Source organism: Xenopus laevis, chromosome 6S (assembly GCF_017654675.1).
Source record: "Xenopus laevis strain J_2021 chromosome 6S, Xenopus_laevis_v10.1, whole genome shotgun sequence".
NCBI classification, from domain to species: domain Eukaryota; kingdom Metazoa; phylum Chordata; class Amphibia; order Anura; family Pipidae; genus Xenopus; species Xenopus laevis.
Genome location: NC_054382.1, coordinates 119,757,415 through 119,781,410, shown reverse-complemented (window position 1 = coordinate 119,781,410; position 23,996 = coordinate 119,757,415). Strand labels below are relative to the sequence as shown.

Sequence of the window (23,996 nt, the reverse complement as noted above, 5' to 3'; positions counted from 1 at the left end):
AGCATGAAATTACTATGCTATCAACTGTCAACCATAGTCATTAACTGTATTTCTTGGCCGGGTTGAAGCAGCACCACCCTATAACTTCTTACAGAAGGATTCAAGTGTTGTAATTTATCTAATTAATTAAGAAAGATAGGAAAGTTGCTTGATGGGAGGATACATGTGTGATCATATTCTAAGGGTACATTGGTGTAAATAATGAAAAGCATGATCTTTCAAATAGAGAGTAAATCAATGATGAGGCCTTTGCCACTCATTCATTGGTACAAACATTTCTAGAAATATAGAAATATGTCTACAAATATCATCAGCTATGGCACTAGAGTGTTGCCATGTTTATTTGTGTGCTTTACAGTAAACTTCTCCACTACTTTGTCCTGCCAAGTGCAGCATATGAGAATTTTTGGAAAAAGGCAAAACATGGCCATACATCACAAAAATATACCCCAAAAATGCAGTGGAGCAACAAGATGTTACTGGGCACCACAGCAAATGAATTTTAGAGTCCCCAAAATAACCAGAGGTTGTCCTTTTTTTTACCAATATGTGTTGAAATTGCTCATTATTTAGGGCCTCACAGGCCTCTATACCTCTTGGGCTCCCCCTGTAGCTGCAGAGTGTGCTTCCTCTGTAGTTACCCCTTACCAGCCTGGTGTGATTTTATTATAGAGGTGCAAATACCAAATTTTAACCTTCCTTTGTCCTTTAATCTATATTGCACAAAACTTCCAGGAACAAATCATTTTGTATGTAAAAATTATAACTTTATGACATAAATTGAAAGTATACAGCCTCCCTTTATGTCAGAGAACTAATGAGCCCTGCGAAACAGATTATGCTCTGATTACATGCTTAGTTAATATCATATGCCCTACGTTTAGTTTCCCTGAATCAACAGATTAAGACATTGTTTTCAAAATATTTTTAAACCTAAGTGAACTGAATCATAGACCAGATTTTTAAAATGCAATGCTGGATTAAGTTCTTTAGATTTTATCTCTTTAATTAAATTGATACCATTAAGCAATACAGTTATTGCAATTTACTCATTATACAAGGAGTACAGAAATGCATCATCTGTTTCTGCCTTTATACACCTTTCGGTAAGTTTTTTTTTTTTTTTGCTATACAATATACAAACTTCAGAAAAAATGTCCACTCAGGTTCTATTTTCTGATAAAAAATAACTCAGTGTCACATTTTTACTGAAACTTAGCTCTGTTCTAGAGTCTAGACACGGTATTTGAAGCCATAAACTTCTGAGATCTAACCACAATTTTTTTATATATATATTGGTCATAAAGAAACCACTGTCTACCTTAATTAATTCTGACAAGAAAGATATTGCCTGAATCTGACCTGTTTTTCTTTGTTAAAAATTTGCGAATTTGCCAAATACATTAAAGTCCATGAGCAAAAAATTTTTTCTACGGGTGTCTTTTTCACAGGAAACCTGGCGAAAAATTTCGCTCATCACTATTAATGACACTAAAGGATATCATAATTATGATTTTTATATTAAAGAGATAGTGACATGTTTTATAATTTAACATGAATGGTTCAATGTACCTACATAAACCTCAAGTGCTGCTCATGTTTTCTCTTGGACGTGCCTCCCTACCTCTACGATCTCCTCACAGCTCACCACTAACTAACTTGTGTTGCTCTCTGACACAGTCTGAAGGAGAGCAGCCTTATGAGTGACAGTGTGCTTGGGGGTTAGGCTTGAAGATGAATGTAAACAGTACCTGACCTATGAGAACATTGCCAAAAATGTAACTCAGGAAGCTACTTTCCTTCAATCTGGGTCAAAGATTGAAACAGGTTATTAAGTGATGGTGAGCCATGGGGAGACAGCAGGCACTTCCACTAGAAAACACGAATAGTGATGAGCAAAACTGGCCCATTATGCTTTGACAAAAATTCACAAAAACACTTGTAAAAATTGCAAATGGATACATTTTGCCAAATGCCTTTACATTAAATTGCCAATGCATTTGTTAAAACATGTTTTTTTCCTGGCAAAACAAAATAGAGAAATTCTAATAATGCCATTGGGGTTTTCCAGCTCTTTTTTTCAGCTTTCCAGCATTGGGGTTTTAAGTAGTGATGGGTGAATTTCTCCCGTTTTCACAAAAAAATTTGCTAACTTCCCTCGAGATTCGCGAAACAGCGAAAATTCCGCGAAACGCGAAATTTTGCCGACGGCATCGAAATATTTTTGATGCCCAAGACAATTCTGACGCCGACGACAATTCCGATGCCGGCGACAATTCTGATGCCCATTACAGTCAATGGGCATATAGTATTGTCGCCAGCGTCAGAATTGTCTTTTGGCATCAAAATATTTTTTTACACCAGCGAATTTTTGCCACACAATTTATTTGCCAGCGGCGAAACACAAGAATTTGCCCTGAATTCGCACCTGGAGAATAAATTCGCCAATTAACTAGTTTTAAGCAAAAGAGAAAACATACCCATATTCGATGAGCAACACTAGGGTGTATATTGTAAATAGGCATAGGTACACATTCCTGTTAAAACTGAAATTAAAACACTTTACACAATAATTGTGTTTCCAAAAATCAATAAACTACAAATTCAGAGTACCATGTAATGCCTCCTTTCATTTATTTGTCTTAATAATTCCATAAAAATTGGACTACACTCTGTATTTGAAACCATTTGCCAATAATGGATTGAAAAATGTTCAGCATTGTTTTATGTAATGTTTACAAGTGTTTATTCAACATATTAAAAGAAGCTCTCCAGAATTTTCCATAGTTTTTGGTTGACCTATGTATTGTAAATAAATGACCATGTGTTAACCATCTGGAGAACGATGCTAGATTTTTCACATTTAAACGAAGCGCAAGGAATAATTAAGGAAAAAAAATATTACATATTTTAATGACCGATTTTCTTGATAAAAAAATACTATAAATGTGTTCCATGCCTAAAATGTTAGCTATTTATTGATGATTTATTGAAAGCGCTAAGAGCCCACAAACTTTAATCATCATTTCAGCTGTTATCTTGTTGATTTAACATTTTAACAATAAGAACTAGCTCTCTTGGGACAGATTTATCATTTTTTATTTATCAGAACAACATTTTTTTCATTGTACAACCTTCTTTGAGAAATCTTGTCTGTTTCATTATAGAAGGCCTGTAATGCTCAGAAAATAAGTGTTATTGCTTCTCTTTTAATCAGTTTCCAAAGACATGTTTTCATTATATTTCCCAGAAACAAGTTAATTTTGAAGGACTGAGTAACTGAGAGTCCATGTTTGTACACAGCATAGTTAGTAATCTACATCTTATCTTGAACCTTCACATAGCCCTTATATCAAGTGTGCCTGGTTATTACCACGAGCCAGATTATCTGCAGGAGATATGTGATTGTCTCTGTTATTTAAATAGCTCTATGAATATACTGTATATCAAAGAGACACTACTAACTACATCTTAAGACTAGAGCTATGATTTTGCTAATGCTGATTAATGCACATCAAAGGTAATTTATGACCTACAGGGCTTGGTGCTATCTGCCGTGTTTTTTGCACTTTTCAGACAGAAAGTATAATTATTGTCACAGGCAACATAGGACTGAGGGGGTCTGGGCCCACTGGAGCAGCCACATCACAGCTCCACACCCCCACCCCAGGGGTTTGCTGCCCCAGTTACAACTTTCCCTCAGCCTCCTGCTAGCACATAGATTATCTCTTCATAGTAGTCATGATTGGTGAGGTCAGGCAGTTGCTCAGGTGGCCATGGGGAGTGGGTCCAGGCCAGCAGGGCCACGAGGGTCCCACTTGTTTTTTTCCTCCTAGTCCGAACCTAGTCACAGATCTTTCTGCAAAGACATCATCTCATAAATACAGCACTGCCTCAGTTTGTCAGTGTTGTATTCAGCAGGGGTGATCTGGTAGAGGCTGGTAGAGGCATGTAGGCTTCCCCCATCTTTTGGTGTAGTTCAGACATACAAATTAAGGAAGAACAGCTCTCAATATTACCAAAAGAAGACAGTAAGGACATGGATTCACTTCCAAGCAATGTACCATGTACCTCAAACTGATCTTAGTGTTTGAGACCTCAAACTGCTCTCAGTAATTGTGCCTTCAGTTCCAAGGTAAATGCATGTAATCCTGTCTATTGTTGCACAAAAGACGTCAAAGTCATTTGCAGTGAATGGATTTAGAAATGAGCCCAATAATATAAGTGTTAAAGTTATTAGCAGGAAAATGAACATATACGAGATCATTATTGTTCATTAATGTGAATACTAGCATATGCTCACTTTGGTTAGTCTTAGTGAGGTCTGTAGTAAAAGTTACACTATGAGATAGGATAGCAGGAAAAGGAAAAAGAGACATCGATTCAGCCTTTTTCCCCTATCAGGAAAGTGCTCTACAAGTGATTCTTCATTTATTTTAATTTTAATGTTGATTCACTGCTAATTAATGGAAACATCTCGTCCCATCACCCCACTTGTTTTATTTAACTGCATGCTCATAAGCCATTATAATGTAACGAAAGAAGTGGTGCTGGATTCTGACCATGCCATGCAGCAGAGTCCTTTCACTAACAAAGTGCCAGTTACTTAAGAATAAAGAACTAAAAGACGACATTAGTAGTGGTGCCTGCTCACATTCTGATGCAAATATCACTCCCAGACAACACAGTGACCTTTAACCTGGGGTTTTCACCAACCAAACTGTCTTTCTGTCCAGACTTTACTTGTGCATTTTTCACGCTGACAAAAGCAAGAAAGAGTTTTTGTAGATAATTAATACAAAGCTAATTTTTATGGAGAATGTTTATAAATTTGAGGATTTCTATTTCCAATATATCTTTTCCATAGGTTTTCCAACCAATGTATCAGTAATTTTCCTTTTACAAAATTATTTTTCTTTAAGATATTTCTATGACTTGTCAGCAGTGTAGTAATGAGAGGCAGTTGTAGGAAAACAGCATTTAAGTCCTTAAGGGATCAGAATTTTGAATTAATTTAGGAATTTTTTGTACTTTTTTCAACAGCAAATTAATTTGCAATTTAATTCATTTTATTTGTGCACACATGGCAATGACAGCACTGATCTATTTATCTATTTTTAGTGGTTTTGAAACTTGACTATACTCACTTTCTCTAAAACCACAAAAGTCATGAAATTTACTTAAAAATCTAAATTTAAAAGTGAAAAAAACCCGCTGAACGATGTGCTGAAGTATACAAAAACTTCGAAAAACTTTAAATTTTAGTTTTTCTGACAATTCCTAGCAAAAACATCTAGAAACCTCTACAAATCTGGATTGTTAAAATAGTCCAATAGGATCAGCTCAGCTTCCATTGACTTCTATAGGGCCTTGACAACTTTTACCTGGTGAATTTTTGTATTAGAGTTTTTTTGTGGTTTTCACTAAAAATGTGAAAAAATAGTCTCCACAGTGTACCATCCTACACTGTTATTTTCCCTGTGTGCCATGGGTACTTTCCTAATTTATAAAATATAACATTTTATAAGTCCTTGTATTTCTTGTGTTGGAAGCCTTACAAGAATCTTAAAGGGATACTGTCATCAGAAAACATGTTTTTTTCAAAACATCAGTTAACAGTCCTACTCCAGCAGACTTCTGCACAGAAATCCATTTCTCAAAAGAGCAAACAGATTTTTTTATATTTAATTTTGAAATCTGACATGAGGCTAGACATTTTGTCAATTTCCCAGCTGCCCCTGGTCATGTGACTTGTGCCTGCACTTTAGGAGAGAAATGCTTTCTGGCAGGCTGCTGTTTTTCCTTCTCAATGTAACTGAATGTGTCTCAGTGGGACATGGGTTTTTACTATTGAGTGTTGTTCTTAGATCTACCAGGCAGCTGTTATCTTGTGTTTGGGAGCTGCTATCTGGTTACCTTCCCATTGTTCTTTTGTTTGGCTGCTGGGGGGGAAAAGGAGGGGGTGATATCACTCCAATTTGCAGTACAGCAGTAAAGAGCAGAAGTCACATGACTTGGGGCAGCTGGGAAATTGACAATATGTCTAGGCCCATGTCAGATTTCAAAATTGAATATAAAAAAATCTGTTTGTTCTTTTGAGAAATGGATTTCAATGCAGAATTCTGCTGGAGCAGCACTAATAACTGATTAATTTTGAAAAAATTTTTTTTTTTCCCATGACAGTATCCCTTTAATGTTTTTTCATTTCCTTACGTCCTTATGCTGTTGGACTGTATTTGCAATAAAATGTATCAAACACACTTTTCTGTAATTACATATTGAACATCAGACTCTCCCAACCCAAAATGTCTTTAAGGTTTATTGATGTGAATCTACAATGTTTGTTTGCAAAGTCATATATTTCTTTAAGAACAACTTCCAAATGATTTTCCTTCCCAAAATAACTTGCCACTTTTTTAACCAAAATATAACCATTCCCCCTTCCCCTGAATTTTACCTTTGCAGCAACTCTTTCATCTTTTGCAGTTGCTATGTAAAAAAAATATATATATACACTGAGGTCTGATCTCCTTTTACTACCAGTTTGTAACATGCTTCTCTGGTTTCTAAAGTGTTTTAGTTTATGATTTAAATGCACTTTGATAGATACATCACCCAATGCTAACATTTGCAAAATGTAATCCAGAATTTATAAATTCTTCCCTGAACATGCCAAAATTAAAGATTGAGCACGGGGTGAACTTCACAGCTATTCAATTTGCACAGGAAGTAATATAATTAAAACATTGGCTGTTGGGGGTACTTAAGGATAAGGTTTTAGGGCTGTATATTTAAACATCTGTAAATATTTGTGCCATTTTAGCTACAGATGCTCATTTTACAAATAATTCCTTTGGATCATAACTCATACGTCAGGAAAGATTATGTTCAGTTCTATATCCAAAACACTTACAAAAGACTTTCCAGACATTCAAGAATAATCTTCTGAAAGTCAAATGTATTTAGCAGCGTACATTATTTGCCAAGTAAACTGAACACCTCGTAAAGGCGAACAACTGTTAAGTAGCATTAAGCTGGCGTGAGAATCAAATTAGCTATGGATCTGGTATTCTGGAGACAAAAGACAATTGTTATACACATTTCCAGAGGCGATATAATAGCCACTTGAATTTTGCACATCATTTAAAATATACATTTTGCAATATTAATTACATTGTGAGAGTAGGACATTTTGCCACCCTCTGGGAGTTCTTTATTCTTGTCTTCCCATTCCTAAATATCCCATCATCACAAATTTTAAAGGGCCCAAAAAAAATCCAAAGCAGTGCCAAAATAAGCCACACCACATGGCACAAACCAGTGTAAATTGCATGCAGACACATAATTATCTCTAAATAACATTTTGGTCTAAATTATACTTATGAAAAATGTGATAAAACAAATGATACATTTTAAATATATTTATTGTAAAAAACTATATTTATATTAAATAATTAGCTTTTACTGGTATAAAAAATACTTTAGATCATCTAAAGATACTCATTTCCATAGAATGTCGGTACCACGGCTAAATAAAAAAGTCGAGACTCTTATAAATGACAAGAATAATCATCCTCTCGTGCAACGCAAAGATTAATGAAAGGTTTCATGCTGGCATTCACAAAGCTTAACCTATGACATGGTTAACAGGACGCCTTCGAATTGCAAGAGGCTTGCTGTGACTTATAAAAAAGACACTTAACTTTCTCATCATAAAATTTCATGAAGGAAATCTGCTGGACAGTTGGTTTTAATGTAAATACTGAAAGCTTTAAAATGTAGCTCCCTCTCTCGATATATATATATATATATATATATATATATATATATATATATATATATATATATATATATATATATATATAGAGGCATAGATTATCGGAACTCACCTCTGCCATTAGCCAATTAAGCCGGGTGCTAACCATATTAAATATAAAGTCCAGCAATCAAAGGAAGATTTTCTTGAAAGTCCTTTACTAATCATATGAACATCTACGCGTTTCGGTACCTCACGGGACCGTCATCAGGATGTGAAATGTGGCAATTTCCACAATAAACTTAAATACCTCACACTTGACAAAGGGCGCTGCCCGAAACATGTTGTGTACCTCTATCCCCAATAAAGAAGTTTTGCAGTCCAGTTGCTGCCTTGGATTTGTCCCACACCTTTACATATTTCTACAGAAAGAAATAATTACATAGTTAATAAAAACACATGTTTTACCTATGGGGACCTTCCCCATAGGCTAACATTTACTTTGGTAGCTTTTAGGTGGCAAACTAGGGGGTTGAAGTTTTTTCTTAAAGAGACAGTACTTCGACTAATGGTCGAATAGTCGAATAATTTTTAGTTCGAATCGTTCGATTCAAAGTCGTAGTCGAAAGTCGAAGTAGCCCAATCAATTTTCGAAGTAGCCAACAAAATTAAACCTTTTTTTTCCTCTATTCCTTCACTCGAGCTAAGTAAATGGGCCCCCTGGTCTTTAAAAGTTACTAAGGTATAGTTATCATTGGAATTAGAGACCTCATCCAAAAATACACCAGAAGAATAATTAACTCAACATCTATTTATATTTACTGAATTTACACTTATGCCCTTCTTGGTAAAAGTTGTCTCTTATATGCAGCTTGTATGGAGGTAAAGTACAACTGTCTGTACTATCTAGTCAAGATATGTGAAAAAGCAGTTTAAAGCCGAAATATTCACACTAATTTAGACTGAATTTGTATTCTAATTCTCTTTGCGAATGAGTATTGGTTTTCGATTTTACAGGTATGGGATCTGTTATTTGGAAACATTATCCAGAAAGCTCCAAATTACAGAAAATACATCTCCCATAGACTCCTTTATAATCAAAATTTTAAAAAAATATTTTTTTCTCTGTAATAATAAAACAGAACATTGTACTTGATCCAAACTAATATATAATTATTTAATACCGGGGGTCAGGGGGTGCAATCACACCAGGGTCCGCACCCCCTCAGGCCTGCCGGCATTTTGTGTGAATGTGAATCCACCGGTAAAAAATTTCTGGAGTGGGGGCAGGGGGCCCAGCTGCATGGCCTGCACCAGGGCACCAAGCACCCTAGTTACATCACTGTTTAATGATTACATGATTTTCTAGTAGACTTAAGATATAAAGATCCAAATTAGAGAAAGATCCATTATCCAGAAAACCCCAGGTCCCGAGCATTCTGAATAACAGGTCACATGCCTGTATTGTTAGATGAACATGTCGGTATACAAACTTTTTGCTTCCTTTAGGTGGAAATAATATATGTGATTCTGAGTTGTTTTTCTAATCCTTTAGCTCTTCTGGGGACTAAACCTTTACTTTAAACAGTAGTTGTTTAAATCTATCACAACACATCTCCATGTATTGTAAATTTGCATTATTACAATGTTTTGTACAATCTTGAGTTATATTTACTCAGGTTTATTTACTAAAGTCAATTTTTTTTCTTTTAAAGGGAAAAACACCATTTTATCAGAGAGAAAAAAACTCAAATGATTCATGATTTAATAAACCCAAAGGCTGTTAAAAGTCCAAATAAAAAAGTACTCCATATCAAACCTGCCAAGGTCATGTAGAAGCCAATGGCAGATGTCCAATTTACAATTGGAAGATCTACACTCGGTTTTGTATAATAATCTGTTCAATTTTTGGTTTTAGGGTGATAATCCGGAAAAATCATAGTTTTTGGTGCGTCAAATCTGAAATCATAATGATACTGATATATTTCACGATTTTATCAAGTCTTTTCCCGCACCAGATTTTTTATTTATAAATATTGTAAAAATGTGGATGGGAGTTTGGTTGAAGTGGTTTTGAAATATTGAGACATTTTCACATTTTAGTAAATAACCCCGGTAGACTTCAGAATTTAGAATCAAACTTGCTTTTTCTTTACTGCAGAACATTCTATACTTGGAATCTCACACAAATGTCTAAACAAATGTCTCAGCAAATTTTTTTGCCAAATACAGAAAGTCAACAAAATATACGTTTTCACCATGCATTTTGTTTCAGAAGGAAAAAGTTGTTTTCTGAAAAATTTATATTGCATCGTAATTTACAGATTCACAGTTTTAACCTATTTATATATTATTTAATGACAGATTTATTCAATGATTTGTACGCAGAGGGGCCCATTTACTTAGCTCGAGTGAAGGAATAGAAGAAAAGCTACTTCGAATTTTGAATGGTCGAATATGGCTACTTCGAACATCGAATAGGCTACTTCGACCTTCGACTACGACTTCGAACGATTCGAACTAAAGATCATTCGACTATTCAACCATTCGATAGTCGAAATACTGTCTCTTTAAAAAATAATTCGACCCCCTAGTTCGCCACCTAAAACCTAACGAGGCCAATGTTAGCCTATGGGGAAGGTCCCCATAGGCTTCCTATCAATTTTCTGATTGAAGGAAAATCCTTCGATATATGGATTAAAATCCTTCGAAAAGTTCGATTCGAAGGATGTAATTGTTCGATTGAACGATTATTCTTTCGATCGTTCGATCGTAGGATTAGCGCTAAATCCTTCGACTTCGATATTCGAAGGATTTACATTCGGCAGTCGAATATCGAGGGTTAATATTCGACCCTATGTAAATCTGCCCCACAGTGTTTGCCATAAAACCCGACCAGTAAACATCTCTTGTCCCGAATGGAAATGTTTCAGCAGACTAAAATATGGAATATCCAGTGGCGGAACTAGATGTTTCTGGGCCCCACAGCAAAAACATTTTAGGGCCCCAACAAATTCAGAGGTTGTCCTGTTTTTCCAATTAGTGTTGAAATTTCTCATTAATTAGGGCCTCATGGGGTCCCTTATACCTCTTGGGCCCCCCTGCACCCGCAGGGTCTGCTTCCTCTGTAGTTACGCCCCTGGGAATATCCTTCAAAATATATTTTTGAAACATTTGACAGAAATATTTTGGTAAGGCCTTTAATCACAGAGGTTATAATGTGTGATCAAATACTGTTGAAAACTCCAGAGGAATTTTAACAATGATTGCTAGCTGGAGTCTGTATAATTGAAAGCATTAGAAACGAATAACAAGACAAATGGGACGTGAAACTAAAGAGTATAGTTTACTGAAGATAATGTTTTATGTGTCATTTATAACTTCATGGGTGAGATGTGCTATGCTGCTGACATTGTTCAAAAATTGTCGAAACATAAAACCCTGTGAAAATAGATACAATCGTAAAATGTAGCTTACTCTGACCATACCTGGCAGACAACTGTAAATCTGATTAATAGAATAGTAACATGGAGAAATGTCTCGTGCCAAACATGTATTATTTTTCTATACGTTTTAAGTGCTGATTTCCTTTTTTTTTTTTTAAATGTGAAACTGAAAGGTGCGTAGAAACCAATACTGGAGCTTAGTCTTGTAATCACCTTTGCTGAGGCCATTAATCATTGTTCCCAATTCTACTAGAGAAGCCAAATATTTCAACATCTGCATGACAAAGATAAAAGACACATTTAAATTATTTAGTATAATGGAATAATAATCTAATAAAAAATAGATATTCACATATATATATATATATATATATATATATATATATATATATATATATATATATATATATATATATATATATATATATATAATTTAAGGTCACACGAAACCCTGGTGTTCGTTACAGAAAGAAATGTAGTAATGAAAATACCAAGGTCACTGGAAGATGCTTTGAATCGATGCATGGGAATCACATTGCCAATGCAACTCCGTATCGCCAACTGAGACCTTCATGTCATTTTCAATGGGCAGCCTAATTGCCATTAAAAGGAATGTAAAAGCAAAAAAAAATAAAATCCCATTTTTACTTTCTTTAATGAAAAAGAAACCTATCTCCAATATGCTTTAATTAAAAAATGTGTACCGTTTTTCTAAGAAACCTGACTGTATGCAGTGAAATTCTCCCTTCATTTACTGCTGTGGATAGGAATTGTCAGATGGTCCCTAACTGCTGAGCAGGGAAACAATCATACTTATGAACAGCAGGGGGAGCCCCCGCCTTACTTCCCAGCCATGCAGAACTCAAGCAGCTTTGTTTATGATGATCCCTAAGCAGCCCAGACCACACTGAGCATGTGCACAGTCTTAGTCTTGCAAAGATGTTTAACAAAGTTACAAGATGGTGACCCCCTGTAGCCAACTTTGAAAGCATAAATTATTTGTTTGATTAGGCTTGTGGTGCAGTAAGTTCATGTTTATATTTAGTATACAAAATACAGCATTTCTAGCCTTATTCTATTTTAGACTTTACATGCCCTTTAAGTAGAATGGGAAGCTGCTAATCATTTCAAGCATGATGATCAATGTGGTACTCCCAGTTAGGATGGTGTTTCACTCAAATCCTTTGTTTTACTCACATCGTAATGGGAAATGAAGTGCCCAGTCATGATTTTTAAACTCTTGGTAAGCCTAAATTAGAATTAGGTGGGAAAATTACAAATATATTAACAATAATTTTAGACTAGAAGATGTTAATGTAGTTGTACTCAATAAACAAAACTTTTGGAATTACTATCCCAAATCCATGTATGTTCCTAATCTTATGAGAAGGTTACCTAGTAAAGCAGCTGTACAATACAATAGTAACTCATTTTACAACTACTATTTAACATGGGGCCGATGTTTTTAAATGTTTCATCGTTATTTTCATTCTCACAAAAACAGCAACTTGGAATTAACTCTGAAATAAGTAATGATAGTGTGATGAATAAGAACATTCAGTTCCATTGAGCTTGACTTTGCCATTTTACAGTTATTTGTAAAAAAAAACTATTTTCGTACTTCATCTAAAACAAGATTTCCTTGCCATAGTTTTTTTTAATGCCCTTTTCAATGTCCATGAAGGCTGGTTTAACTAAACTAGATCATTATTATATTTATATTCTTTTTATGTTCTTTGTATTCTATTTATTCGTATAGTTGTACAAGATTATAACATTTTCTAGTGATCAGTATTATTCAAACAATTATGTTGGTTGATGTTACAATAATATAGACCTTCAGACATCAAAACTAACACTCCCGAAAGTCATATGCAATTAATTGCAAGCATTTCATTGTCATAGGGGCAGATTTATCAAGGGTCGAAGTGAATTTGAGGGAATTTTCTAAAAAAAAAAAAACGAAATTCGAAGTAATTTTTTGAATACTTCGACCATCGAATACTACGACTTCGAATTTACTTCGACTTCGATTCCAAGTAAAATCGTTCGACTATTCAACCATTCGATAATCAAAGTACTGTCTCTTTAAAAAACTTCGACTTCAATACTTCGCCAACTTAAACCTGCTGAAGTGCTATGTTAGCCTATGGCAGGGGTCAGCAACCTTTACTATCAAAAGAGCCATTTTGCCCCTTCTTCCACTAAAGAAAAATAGTCTGGAGCCGCAAAACATAACACAGTTTATAAACTTTTAAAAGTTTTTTTGTAACTGTTACAACAACAGAATACAACAAACAAATATGCAGTGTGCATGTGTAGGCCTACTTTGAAATAAATTAAACACTATTAAATACTAATGTTCTCATCTGTTTAAAGATTAGGGCTATAGACGTCATTAAAATATGTGTCACATCCACGTCTATAGCCCTCGCACCTGCTGAAGCTGGACTCTGGAGGCTTCTCTCTTGTTTTGAGTGTGCGACCGCGGTAAGGACCATAATGAATCCTCTTGCTGCAGCACGGTCTTGCCAGGGATGTCTATACAGGCCTTGCACCTGCTGGCGGCATTGTTGCTAATTGTTCAAACACTCAAGAAGCCACCAGCAGGTGCGAGGGCTCTATAGACGATGTGACAGGCAATGCCGCAAGACTGAGCCACAACAAGCAGGATGAAGAGCCGGATGAGGATCCGGAGCCGCGGGTTGCCTACCCCTGGCCTATGAGGACCTTCCAGAGAAAAAAAAAGTACAATGAGGCCAATCTAGAACAACAGCTGCAGAGAGCCCTAACCGACAACAGAACCAATCACCACTGATTCTTACCACCACAATTACCCCAGCATCCAAAAACTTTAAACATTGTGTGGACCGCAATTGATCACGTATGGATGAGACTTTGTCATTATACCAAACCCCAATGTTTGGTACAGACACAACAAGAGTTTAAGAGACTCGTTCGTAAAAACTGACTTTGTGGGCGATAATACTATGGGGACTGATTGGCTTAACTCACAACGCAAGTTAGGTTGCTACAAATGTACTGGCTGTGTGAATTGCAGGCTGCGTTCAAAATATTTACTTAGAAAATGTGCGCACTATGAATGTTGGACCAAACCTAAACATTAATGGAAATTTATTTTTATACATTGGAGAAAAGGTGAATATATATATATATATATATATATATATATATATATATATATATATATATATATATATATATAGTATACACACACAGGGGCACATTTACTAAGCTCGAGTGAAGGATTCGAATGAAAAAACGTAGAATTTCGAAGTTATTTTTGGGGTACTTCGACCATCGAATAGGGAACTACGACCTTCGACTTTGATTCAAACTAAAAATCGTTTGACTATTCAACCATTCAATAGTCGAAGTACTGTCTCTTTAAAAAATTGTTTGACTACCTACTTCGGCAGTTTAAACCTACCGAGTTCAATGTTAGCCTATGGGGACCTTCCCCAGCAGTTTTTTATGATCAAAGAAAAATCCTTCGATCAATCGCTTAAAATCGTTGGAAGGATTTTATCGTTCGATCGTACAATTTTTACTTCGATCGATCAATCGCAGGATTTGCGCTAAATCCTTCGAATTCGAAGGATTTAAATTGGAGGGTCAAATTCGACCCTTGATAAATGTGCCCCACACATATAATTATTATTTTTATTTTTGATGAACAAAAATGTTACATATTTAACCGAAAAAGTACAATATTTTAGAATATTACTGTCAACATCAAGCTAGTAATTCATTATAATATGAATATTCATTTACCATGAAACCCATCATGAGTAATCCTCTGATAACTCAGATGATTTAATTATTTAAAAAGAAAGCATTACTTATCCTGACAAAATTGCTTCAATATGAATTCAGTGCTGTATTTTTTTACATATTTAATAAAACACAGGAACAAAGTATTATATGATGCTTATCTGACATGTGAAACATTCCACTTGTTCAGCCACTTGACATTCTGCTTTGAAGTTTTACCTTTGTAAGTGGGTTTTTCATTGCCTCAATTTATTTTCAAAGAAGAGAAATACCAAATGTGGAGATGCTGTAGTTGGGTAATTGTGTTAAAAAATAGCCGACAGGTAAGATTTAAGCAACGCAAAATATCAATCAGTGTATAAGAAGTGCTGCATTTATGAAAAGGTGCGTTGTCTCCTCAAAAGGGAGATTTTGGGAAATGTTTTATTATTTTTGATATTTCCCAGGAGAGATTCTTTTACTTATTATTTAACTCTTTGCTGAGAAAGTTTAAAGCACATTTCTCAGAAATGTCATGCAATTTAACAGCTGTGCTATAGGTAATGTTTATACTTGTTTATTTTTCTTTAAGAATTCTTTGAAAATAATACCAAAAAGTGCAAGACTGACCTAAAACAAACTGCATGTTTATAAAACTAAAGTTTCAGCTTCAAAATTGCAGCAATGATCCAAGACTTCAAACTTGTCACAGGGGGTCACCATCTTGGAAAGTGTCTGACACTCACATGCTCAGTGGGCTCTGAGCAGCTGTTGAGAAGCTAAGCTTAGGGCTCGTCACTAATTATCCAGCAGAAAATGAGCTTCCCTGGCTGTAATATAAGCTGATGCTACAGGTTTGCTGATTATTAAATTCTGATGCTAATTGCACTGGTTTCTGTGCTGCCATGTAGTAATTATCTGTATTAATTACTAATCAGCCTTATATTGTGACATTTATATCTATGTGTACTGTATATTGTGAGCGGGTCCCTAAGCTCAGTGAAGTGAAGTAGTGAATCAGCAGAAAGAAGATGGGGAGCTCAGTAAGTGACAGTAGTACAGAGAATGTGCAAAGAATCAGCAGAAAAGAAGATGGGGAGCCACTGGGGCATCAGATCTTCCCTGCTAAAGGGCTATGGTTGCCTTGGGCTGGTACAGTATAGAAGCCCAAATCATAATATACAACATTTCTAGCTACTTCTATAGTTAAGCTTTAGTTCTCATTTAAACTATAGAAATATGCAGTATCTTCAGGGATGGATTTACATAGTGGTCGCCCCTAGGCCCACTGACGTTCCCCGTCCCCTCCCCTGTATTTGTGCAAATTTTCATCATCTGGACTGGAGCAATGGGGATTGGCGCATGGGAAATTAAAAAAATTAATGTATCTCCAGCGCATCCTCAGTGTTTTTGAACCAATGTGGGGTGGGCAGCATGCCGCCCCCCTAAAATCCTGCCGCCCTAGGTGGTCTTTCCACAAATCCGGGCCTGAGTATCTTAAGGCTTTATCTAAAGATTGCATTTATTATAGCACATTTGCATGCAAGACCGGCATTCACTCATCTCTTTCCATCAATATACAGCTCTTATTACCGAGGTGATGGACTACGTAAAACAGGGCATTCCAGGATTTATTTTCAAAGACTTTTGTTTATTTTCAAACATTTTGGTGTCACAGTGGCCACTATCTTCACAGCATGGATACAGGCTTGTTATTTAGAAGGAGATAGATTTGCGTAAAACCAGGCCATACAGGTCACCCTGAGGTTAATGCTGTGTGTTTTAATCACTTGAAAACCATGTTCTATGTTCTATACAAAAAATAATGGAATTATTTGCTCTAATACACAAACAAAGCATGGAAAATAAAGTGGAAATAACATACTTTCTGAATCAAATGGTATTGTGTGGATAAAGAATAAGAAGTTTAATTGGGTCTAAATTATGCAATTATAGAAACATGGGACGTGGCAAAAGAGAATAATACTCTTCTAAATTGCCTCTATAATGCTATTTTCAATAATGTATTCATAGCCACATTTGGAAACCTATGATAAAGAGACTCATCTTCATCATCTCCTCTTGAGATTAGCTCATTTATCTTTTTAAAGAGTACTCAAAATGCCGAAAACATCATCCTGAAAATATGCAGGGCAGTGTGTTATCAGAAAAGAGATAGTAAACCAAAAAAGGTCAGCATATTCATGCAGATGAGTAATGAAGATTGCCATAATGAATTCCTGAGCAGAAGATATTGCTCCAGCAAACATTAATCATTTCCAGGATAAACAGATTAGAATTAATTTGTTGAAACCAAATAAAAAAAATGAAGTCCCAGTTATCAAGAAAACAAGATGTTTAAAATGCAATCTCTGTGGATATTCACAACTTCAATATCAAGAAAAAAACACTTAAAATTTGTATTATTGTCTTTTTGGTCACATTTCTGAATGTCATCTCTGTTGTATGCTCATTTACTATGGTTGGAGAATTTTTCAATCCATAGCAGTCAGTCACACAATAGTTTTGATTTATCAAACTTGATTTGAGTATCAAACTTGTAGTCTTAAAACTATAATATTCTATAAAACTAATTGCTGACTGGTTGCTCCATGTTACCATATCAGTGCAAACTCTTTGGGGCCTATTTATGAAGCCTCAAAATGTTCTGGTAGAGTTTCAAAGGGGAAAAAATCTGAATTTCTAGAGGAAAAATCCACCTTTTTCCTTTTTTCTAAATATTTTCTGCTCCAAAGCTGAAAAAGTCCAAATCTAAAAATACTCCAGCTAAAACTTGCCAAAATAATGTAGAAGACAATGGCAGATGGTCCCTTTAACTGAATTGAAACATGTTTTTTTACCTTCAGGTTTCTCGATGGCTGTTTGCTGTGGTTGCCATTTGAGAATTATTCAAGTTTTTGGAGCACCAATTCCAAAAAGTTGCATGATCCGAATTGACGCTCCAACGTTTTTTGCACTGTTTTTTTTTCGAAAAAAAATATTACATTTTAAAAAATGTAAAAATTAAAAAATTAAAGGGATTGGGGTTTGGAAGTTTGGTCAGATTTTTTTTTTTTTAAACAGAGTGAGAAAAAGTAAAGTTTTAGCAAATAACCCCCAAAATGTATAAATTAGCCCATGTTAAAATCATTAAAAAATATATTTTTACCACTGACTTCTGTCCCTTTCTCTTTATTAATTAGCTGGAGAACTACATTGTGGATAACATGAAGTATGAGATGGCCCAGATGCAGCAGCACGCAGTTCAGAACCATACAGCCACCATGCTGGAGATAGGGACAAATTTGCTGAGCCAAACTGCCGAGCAGACAAGAAAGCTGACAGATGTTGAAACGCAGGTATGTGCAGCGTATTCACTGAAGTTAATTCACAAAGGTCGATTGTATAGTGTACTCAGGGCTGCCATCAGAAATCACGGGGCCCCGCACGCCACCCCTCCCTCAGTATAAAGCCAGGGCCCCCACACATTTAAAAAAAAAAAAAAATTAGCCAGGGCCACCACACATTTTTTTTAAAAAACAACAATTAGCCAGGGCCTCCACACATCTTTTTAAAAAAACAAAAAAACTAGCAAAGGGCCCCCACACATTTAAAAAAAAAACAATGAGCCAGGGCCCCCACACATTTTTTAGAAAAAAACAATTACCCAGGGCCACCACACTTTTTTTAAAAAAAAAAACAACAATTAGCCAGGGCCCACACACATCTTTAAAAAAAAAAAAAACTAGCAAAGGGCCCCCACACATTTAAAAAAAAATATATATCAGCCAGGGCCCCCACACATTTAAAAAAAAAAACAATTGGTCAGGGCTCCCACAAGTTAAAAGAAAAAAAAACTGCACGTACCTTAGCCAGGGAGTTCAGATGCCGGTATCTTCAGTTTCCTGTGCTCTGATTCGTCAGTGAACTGTAAGTCCCGGTAAAGCCACATGGTGATTGGAAAAAGTAGAGGGGAGGTTCAAACGTCTCCCAACCAATCCGCATGTGGCTTTACCGGGACTTACATTTCATGACGAATCAGAACACAAGAGGCAGTCATCGGAGCTCCGATGCAGGGACCCGGCTGTACAAGTAAGCGCAAGTAAGTGCAGCACGGCCGGACCCCCCTTAACTCCCCAAACCATCCGGGCCTGGGACAACAGTTCCCCCCTGTCCCCCCCTGATGGTGTCCCTGAGAGTACTCCACAGAAAAACCTGAAAGTTATCTAAGCTGTGAATATGCATCAAGTAGAATATAGTTCTGCATATATATTTGCAGAAAATGTTTATGCTAGAAAATAAGGAAAATTAGAAAATTAGGAAACTACTTTTAGGTGATCAATGCTCTTTAAGTACACACATTATCTTCTGTAGGCTGTCAAAAATATATTTGACTGGCTATATACTTAGTATATATTTGGAAACTATATTTCTTCTTCAAATAAGAAAGATGCATTAAGCCTTGGTGTATGGTTCTTTTGACATTAAAAAGTCATATGAATTGCAGAGTAGATGCACATTGCTACAGTCTCTTTAATTCTGGAGACCCAAATCAAACGGCAGACGGTTGAACTGGCCGTGGTCTCAGGAGGTTATATTTAAAACTAAAGTTTAAATATCATTGATGTAGGTGATCTGAATTAATTTACTTGTAGTGCTTGTCTATACGGCTGGGCTAAACCACTCAGTCTTACATATCCAAGACCACCAGGAGATAAATGCATTTAAAAAATTCCACCCAAACCCACAAGGTGCACTTCAGCTGATCCCAGGTGTGTCCAATAAGAGTTTTTAAAATGCATTAATGGACTAACTATACCCATTCTAGAATAAGTTGGGCCTGTATTGTGGTACTAAATATTCTTTGCTACCAGTTATTATTTATCGGATATTTTGAAGGCTCCAGTCATTTGTGGGTGAAGGTCAGACAGAAAACCAAACAAAACATACATTTAAATAAACAGAGTAGCTATTAGCTGTAAGTGATAAATGTGTCAGTATAAATAAACAGGTTTGGTCTATTAGCTCAGCTTTGTACGACATTATTAGATTCCCATGCAGTGAGTACCAACTATTTATTTTCTTACTAATGAAAAATAATTATACCTGGGGCACTTTTACAGCTTATACATTAAGAAAGTCTATTTCTATTTGTGTGAGAGAGTAGCAACCCAGCAGAAGCATCCCAGCAGAAATGTATAAATTTCATGTAATTGGTGATTCCAGAAAATGCTTATTGGCATACTGTTACCTATAACTAAAGAACTTTACCATATAAAGAGAAAAAAAAATCAATTTTAATTTGTTAAAAGTTTATTGCTAATAATAACATGTAAGATAAATTCCAAACGAAGGCTACGTCCTTGCATGGGGGGAATGTAATATATTTCATTAGCGCAAAAAACATTTGCAAACCCTGTTGTGAATATTAGCAATCTTTTTTGCATCCTTTGTGAGTGAATACAGACCTCAACGACTTCCTCACAAAGGAAGTTACTTTTGCAAACATTAGCATTGTATGTAATTCACATTTGCAATCACAAAGCATTTTTGAGACAAAATAATTAACAAAACTCCAGAGCAGGTGTTAACGCTAACCTTATTGCTACTGCACAATGTAATTTTTTTGTAATTTTTTCATTGCAAGTAGCACTAACATCTACAAAAATGTAAAGTCAAGTAACGCTTGTGATTTTAATTATATTTTTTCCCATTTCTCTAAAACCACGAATGCAATGAAAGTGATTAAAAAGTCTGAATATAAAAAGTTCAAACTTAAAAAATGGGGGTAGGGGGGTAAGTGCAAGTAATATATACTGCTTACTGTAGTACTGCTGCCCTTATCATTTCTGGGGGGATCTGCCCTCTGTGCTCAGCCCTGTCAGCCCTTCCTTCCTTCCTTCCTTCCTCCCTCCCTCCCTCCCTTCCTTCCTTCCTTCCTTCCTTCCTTCCTTCCTTCCTTCCTTCCTTCCTTCCTTCCCTCCCTCCCTTCCTTCCTTCCTTCCTTCCTTCCTTCCTTCCTTCCTTCCCTCCCTTCCTTTATTCATTCATTCATTCATGCTTGCTTGCTGCTTAGCCTGTCCTTCATCCCTTAGTTTGTGCTTGCTGCTGCTTAGCCTGCCCTCCATCCCTCTGTTTGTGCTTGATGCTTAGTGTGTCCTCCCTCTGTTTGTGCTTGCTGCTTAGCCTGCCCTCTGTCTGGTTGAGCTTGCTGCTTAGCCTGCCCTCCCTCTGTTTGTGCTTGCTTGCTGCTTAGCCTGTCCTTCATCCATTTGTTTGTGCTTGCTGCTGCTTAGCCTGCCCTCCATCCTTCTGTTTGTGCTTGATGCTTAGCGCGCCCTCCCTCTGTTTGTGCTTGCTGCTTAGCCTTCCCTCCCTCTGTTTGTGCTTGCTTGCTGCTTAGCCTTCCCTCCATCCCTCCCTCTCTTCGTGCTTGCTGTTGCTGCTTAGCCTGCCCTCCCTAGTTTGTGCTTACTGCTGCTTAACCCGCTCTCCTTTGCTTCCTTTGTATTTGCTGTTGCTGCTTAGCGTACTCTCCCTCCGTTTGTACTTACTGTTGCTTAGCCTGCTCTCCCTTCCTTCCTTCCTTCGTGCTTGCTGTTGCTGCTTATCCCGCCCTATGTCCCACGCTCCCTTCGTTTCTCCCTTCGTTTGTGTTTTCTGTTAACTCTTTGTGTTGCCCAGCCCAGCCAGCCCTCCCTCGTTCACTCCCGACGCCAAGCACCAGGTTGCAGTCTACCAGAAACATTTCCAGGTTCTCCTGGTAGACCACAATCAATGTCCTGGGCACCCCTGCCTTATGTGATCTGTTTTTACTATGGACCAATTTTTGTATAGACACCATGGGGTTGATTTATGAAAATTCAGAGAGAATTTGCTTCTCTGAATCTTATTTTTTAGTGCAAATGAACAATTTATTTGTGTAATTACTCAATCCACAATTTTTTTTCCATCATTTATCAAGTGTAAAAGCCACAAAATCCATGAATACAAAAGTACGGCAAGTAAAAGTTGTCAAGGTCATGTAGAAGTTAATGAAAGTTTTTTTCTTTACTTGCAAAGATCAACCTTTTTTTTTTTCTTTTAATGACTTTCACAATGTTCAAGATTTTAAAGAAATAGAGTTTAATCATGGTTTCTAAAAGCTCTAATACCAAAAAAATGTGACCTTTTATAAATGGGCCTCCATATTTGACAGCCATAAATAGTGATGAGCAAAACTGTCCCATATCGATTTGCCAAAAAATTTGCAAAATGGCGAAACATTTGCAAAATGCATTGATGTCACTAGATGACAACATTTTTTTCGTTGCAACAATTTTTTATACACATGACTTTTTTCTTATGGTGACTTTTTTGTCTCTCCGACATGTGGAATTCTTTTGCAAATCCATTCCTGGCAAAAAAATTCACTCATCACTATTCACGAAGGTTTGTCTTAATCTGTAAGAGCTAAACCTTTGTATTCGACACAGCTTGTCTATTATTTGTTTTATAAATTGTGCCCTACAGCTTTATATCACAATGAGTAATGCCTCAATGGCTACACAGTGGCTTTATGAAATAAACTGTAAATGTAAACTGTTTCTGAACCAAACATGCAAATCAATTCAGGATAATAGTGCATTATATTTAAATTCATACTAAACCTTTTAATATTTCAGAGTATTAGTATTGATCTCACAGTAATGAAAAGCATTGCTTGTTCATTGTAGCATTACATTACAGTTATGAGGGCTGGAGACATGCAGCTGGTTTAAGCCAATGAGTAAAACAGTAAAACAGGAAAATAGGCCATTGTGACCAGTAAATGGAGAGTATAATCATAAACATTTGGATAACTGTGTCTAGTGTATAGTCCAATATTCTTATACACACATATAAAGACATGTTGAATTAAACCCTGTAGTTTCTTTTGGCTTATCAACACATTTTTTATTTGGTATTACCTGGCTTTGCACCCTCATTCTGCTTCAGTCATGAATGTGTCCCATGTTGTAGTGTTTTCATTTTATAAAGTATTTAGCTTAGGTTGTAATTCTTCTCTGATGTTAGAGAATGATATATATATACTTGTACATTTATATTGCTTGGTGCGATTGCATGTGTGTGTATGTGTGTGTGTATATATATATATATATATATATATTAAGTATAATTTCCTAGCAATAATTCTTAACTATTTTTCTGTCTCATTATTGTATTTTTAGAACTCCAGGGGCGTTATTTACTAAGCTCCGAATACTCGAAATTCCCCCGAAATCCGAAAAATTCTTGATTTTTTTAATAAAATCGGACTTTTAAAAAAAATCACTAATCTTTCGGAATTTATTAAACCCCGAGGGCTAAAAAGCCAGAATATAAAAACACGGCATCTCAAACCTGTCGAGGTTGCATAAAAGTCAATGGGAACAGTCCCAGGGGGTTATTTATCAAGGTCTGAATTTATCTCAATATCGGCTGCTACAAACTCCGTCCAACAGCGTTTTTAACGCTTATTTATTATTACATTTTCCCGAAAATTTGCTTTGTGGGAAAAGCTCCAATTTTCACTATTTTTTTGTGAATTTTCTCCGAAACCTCCGAATTTTTCTGAGTTTTCACCCAAAAGCTCTGAAAATATTGTGAAATTGCCCTTAACCCCCGACACAACCAAAAATCAATGGGACTGTTCCCATTGACTTTTATGCAACTTCGACAGGTTTGAGATGCCGTGTTTTTATATTCAGGCTTTTTAGCCCTTCTGGGTTTAATAAATTCCGAAAAAATTGTGATCTTTTTAAAAAGTGTGATTATATAAAACAAATCATGAATTTTTCATATTTCGGGTATTGGGAGCTTAGTAAATAACCCTCCATTGATTTTTGGATGTGTCGGGGTTTTGGGCAATTTCACAATGTTTCCGGAGCTTTCGGGTGAAAACTCCGAAAAATTCGAAGGTTTCGGGAAATATTCACGAAAAAATCAGAGCTTCTCCCGCAAAGCAAATTTTTGGGAAAATGTAATAATAAATAAGTGTT

General features: G+C 36.0%; 1 protein-coding gene across 1 annotated transcript in view; it reads left to right on the top strand.

Annotated features, from left to right (window-relative positions):
- The window catches only part of angpt1.S (angiopoietin 1 S homeolog), a 205,944-nt gene that overhangs the window by 85,109 nt on the left and 96,839 nt on the right, over window positions 1–23,996 (top strand). The window contains 1 exon segment of the mRNA NM_001092334.1: window positions 18,180–18,335. Within this exon segment, the coding sequence (NP_001085803.1) occupies window positions 18,180–18,335 (156 nt within the window).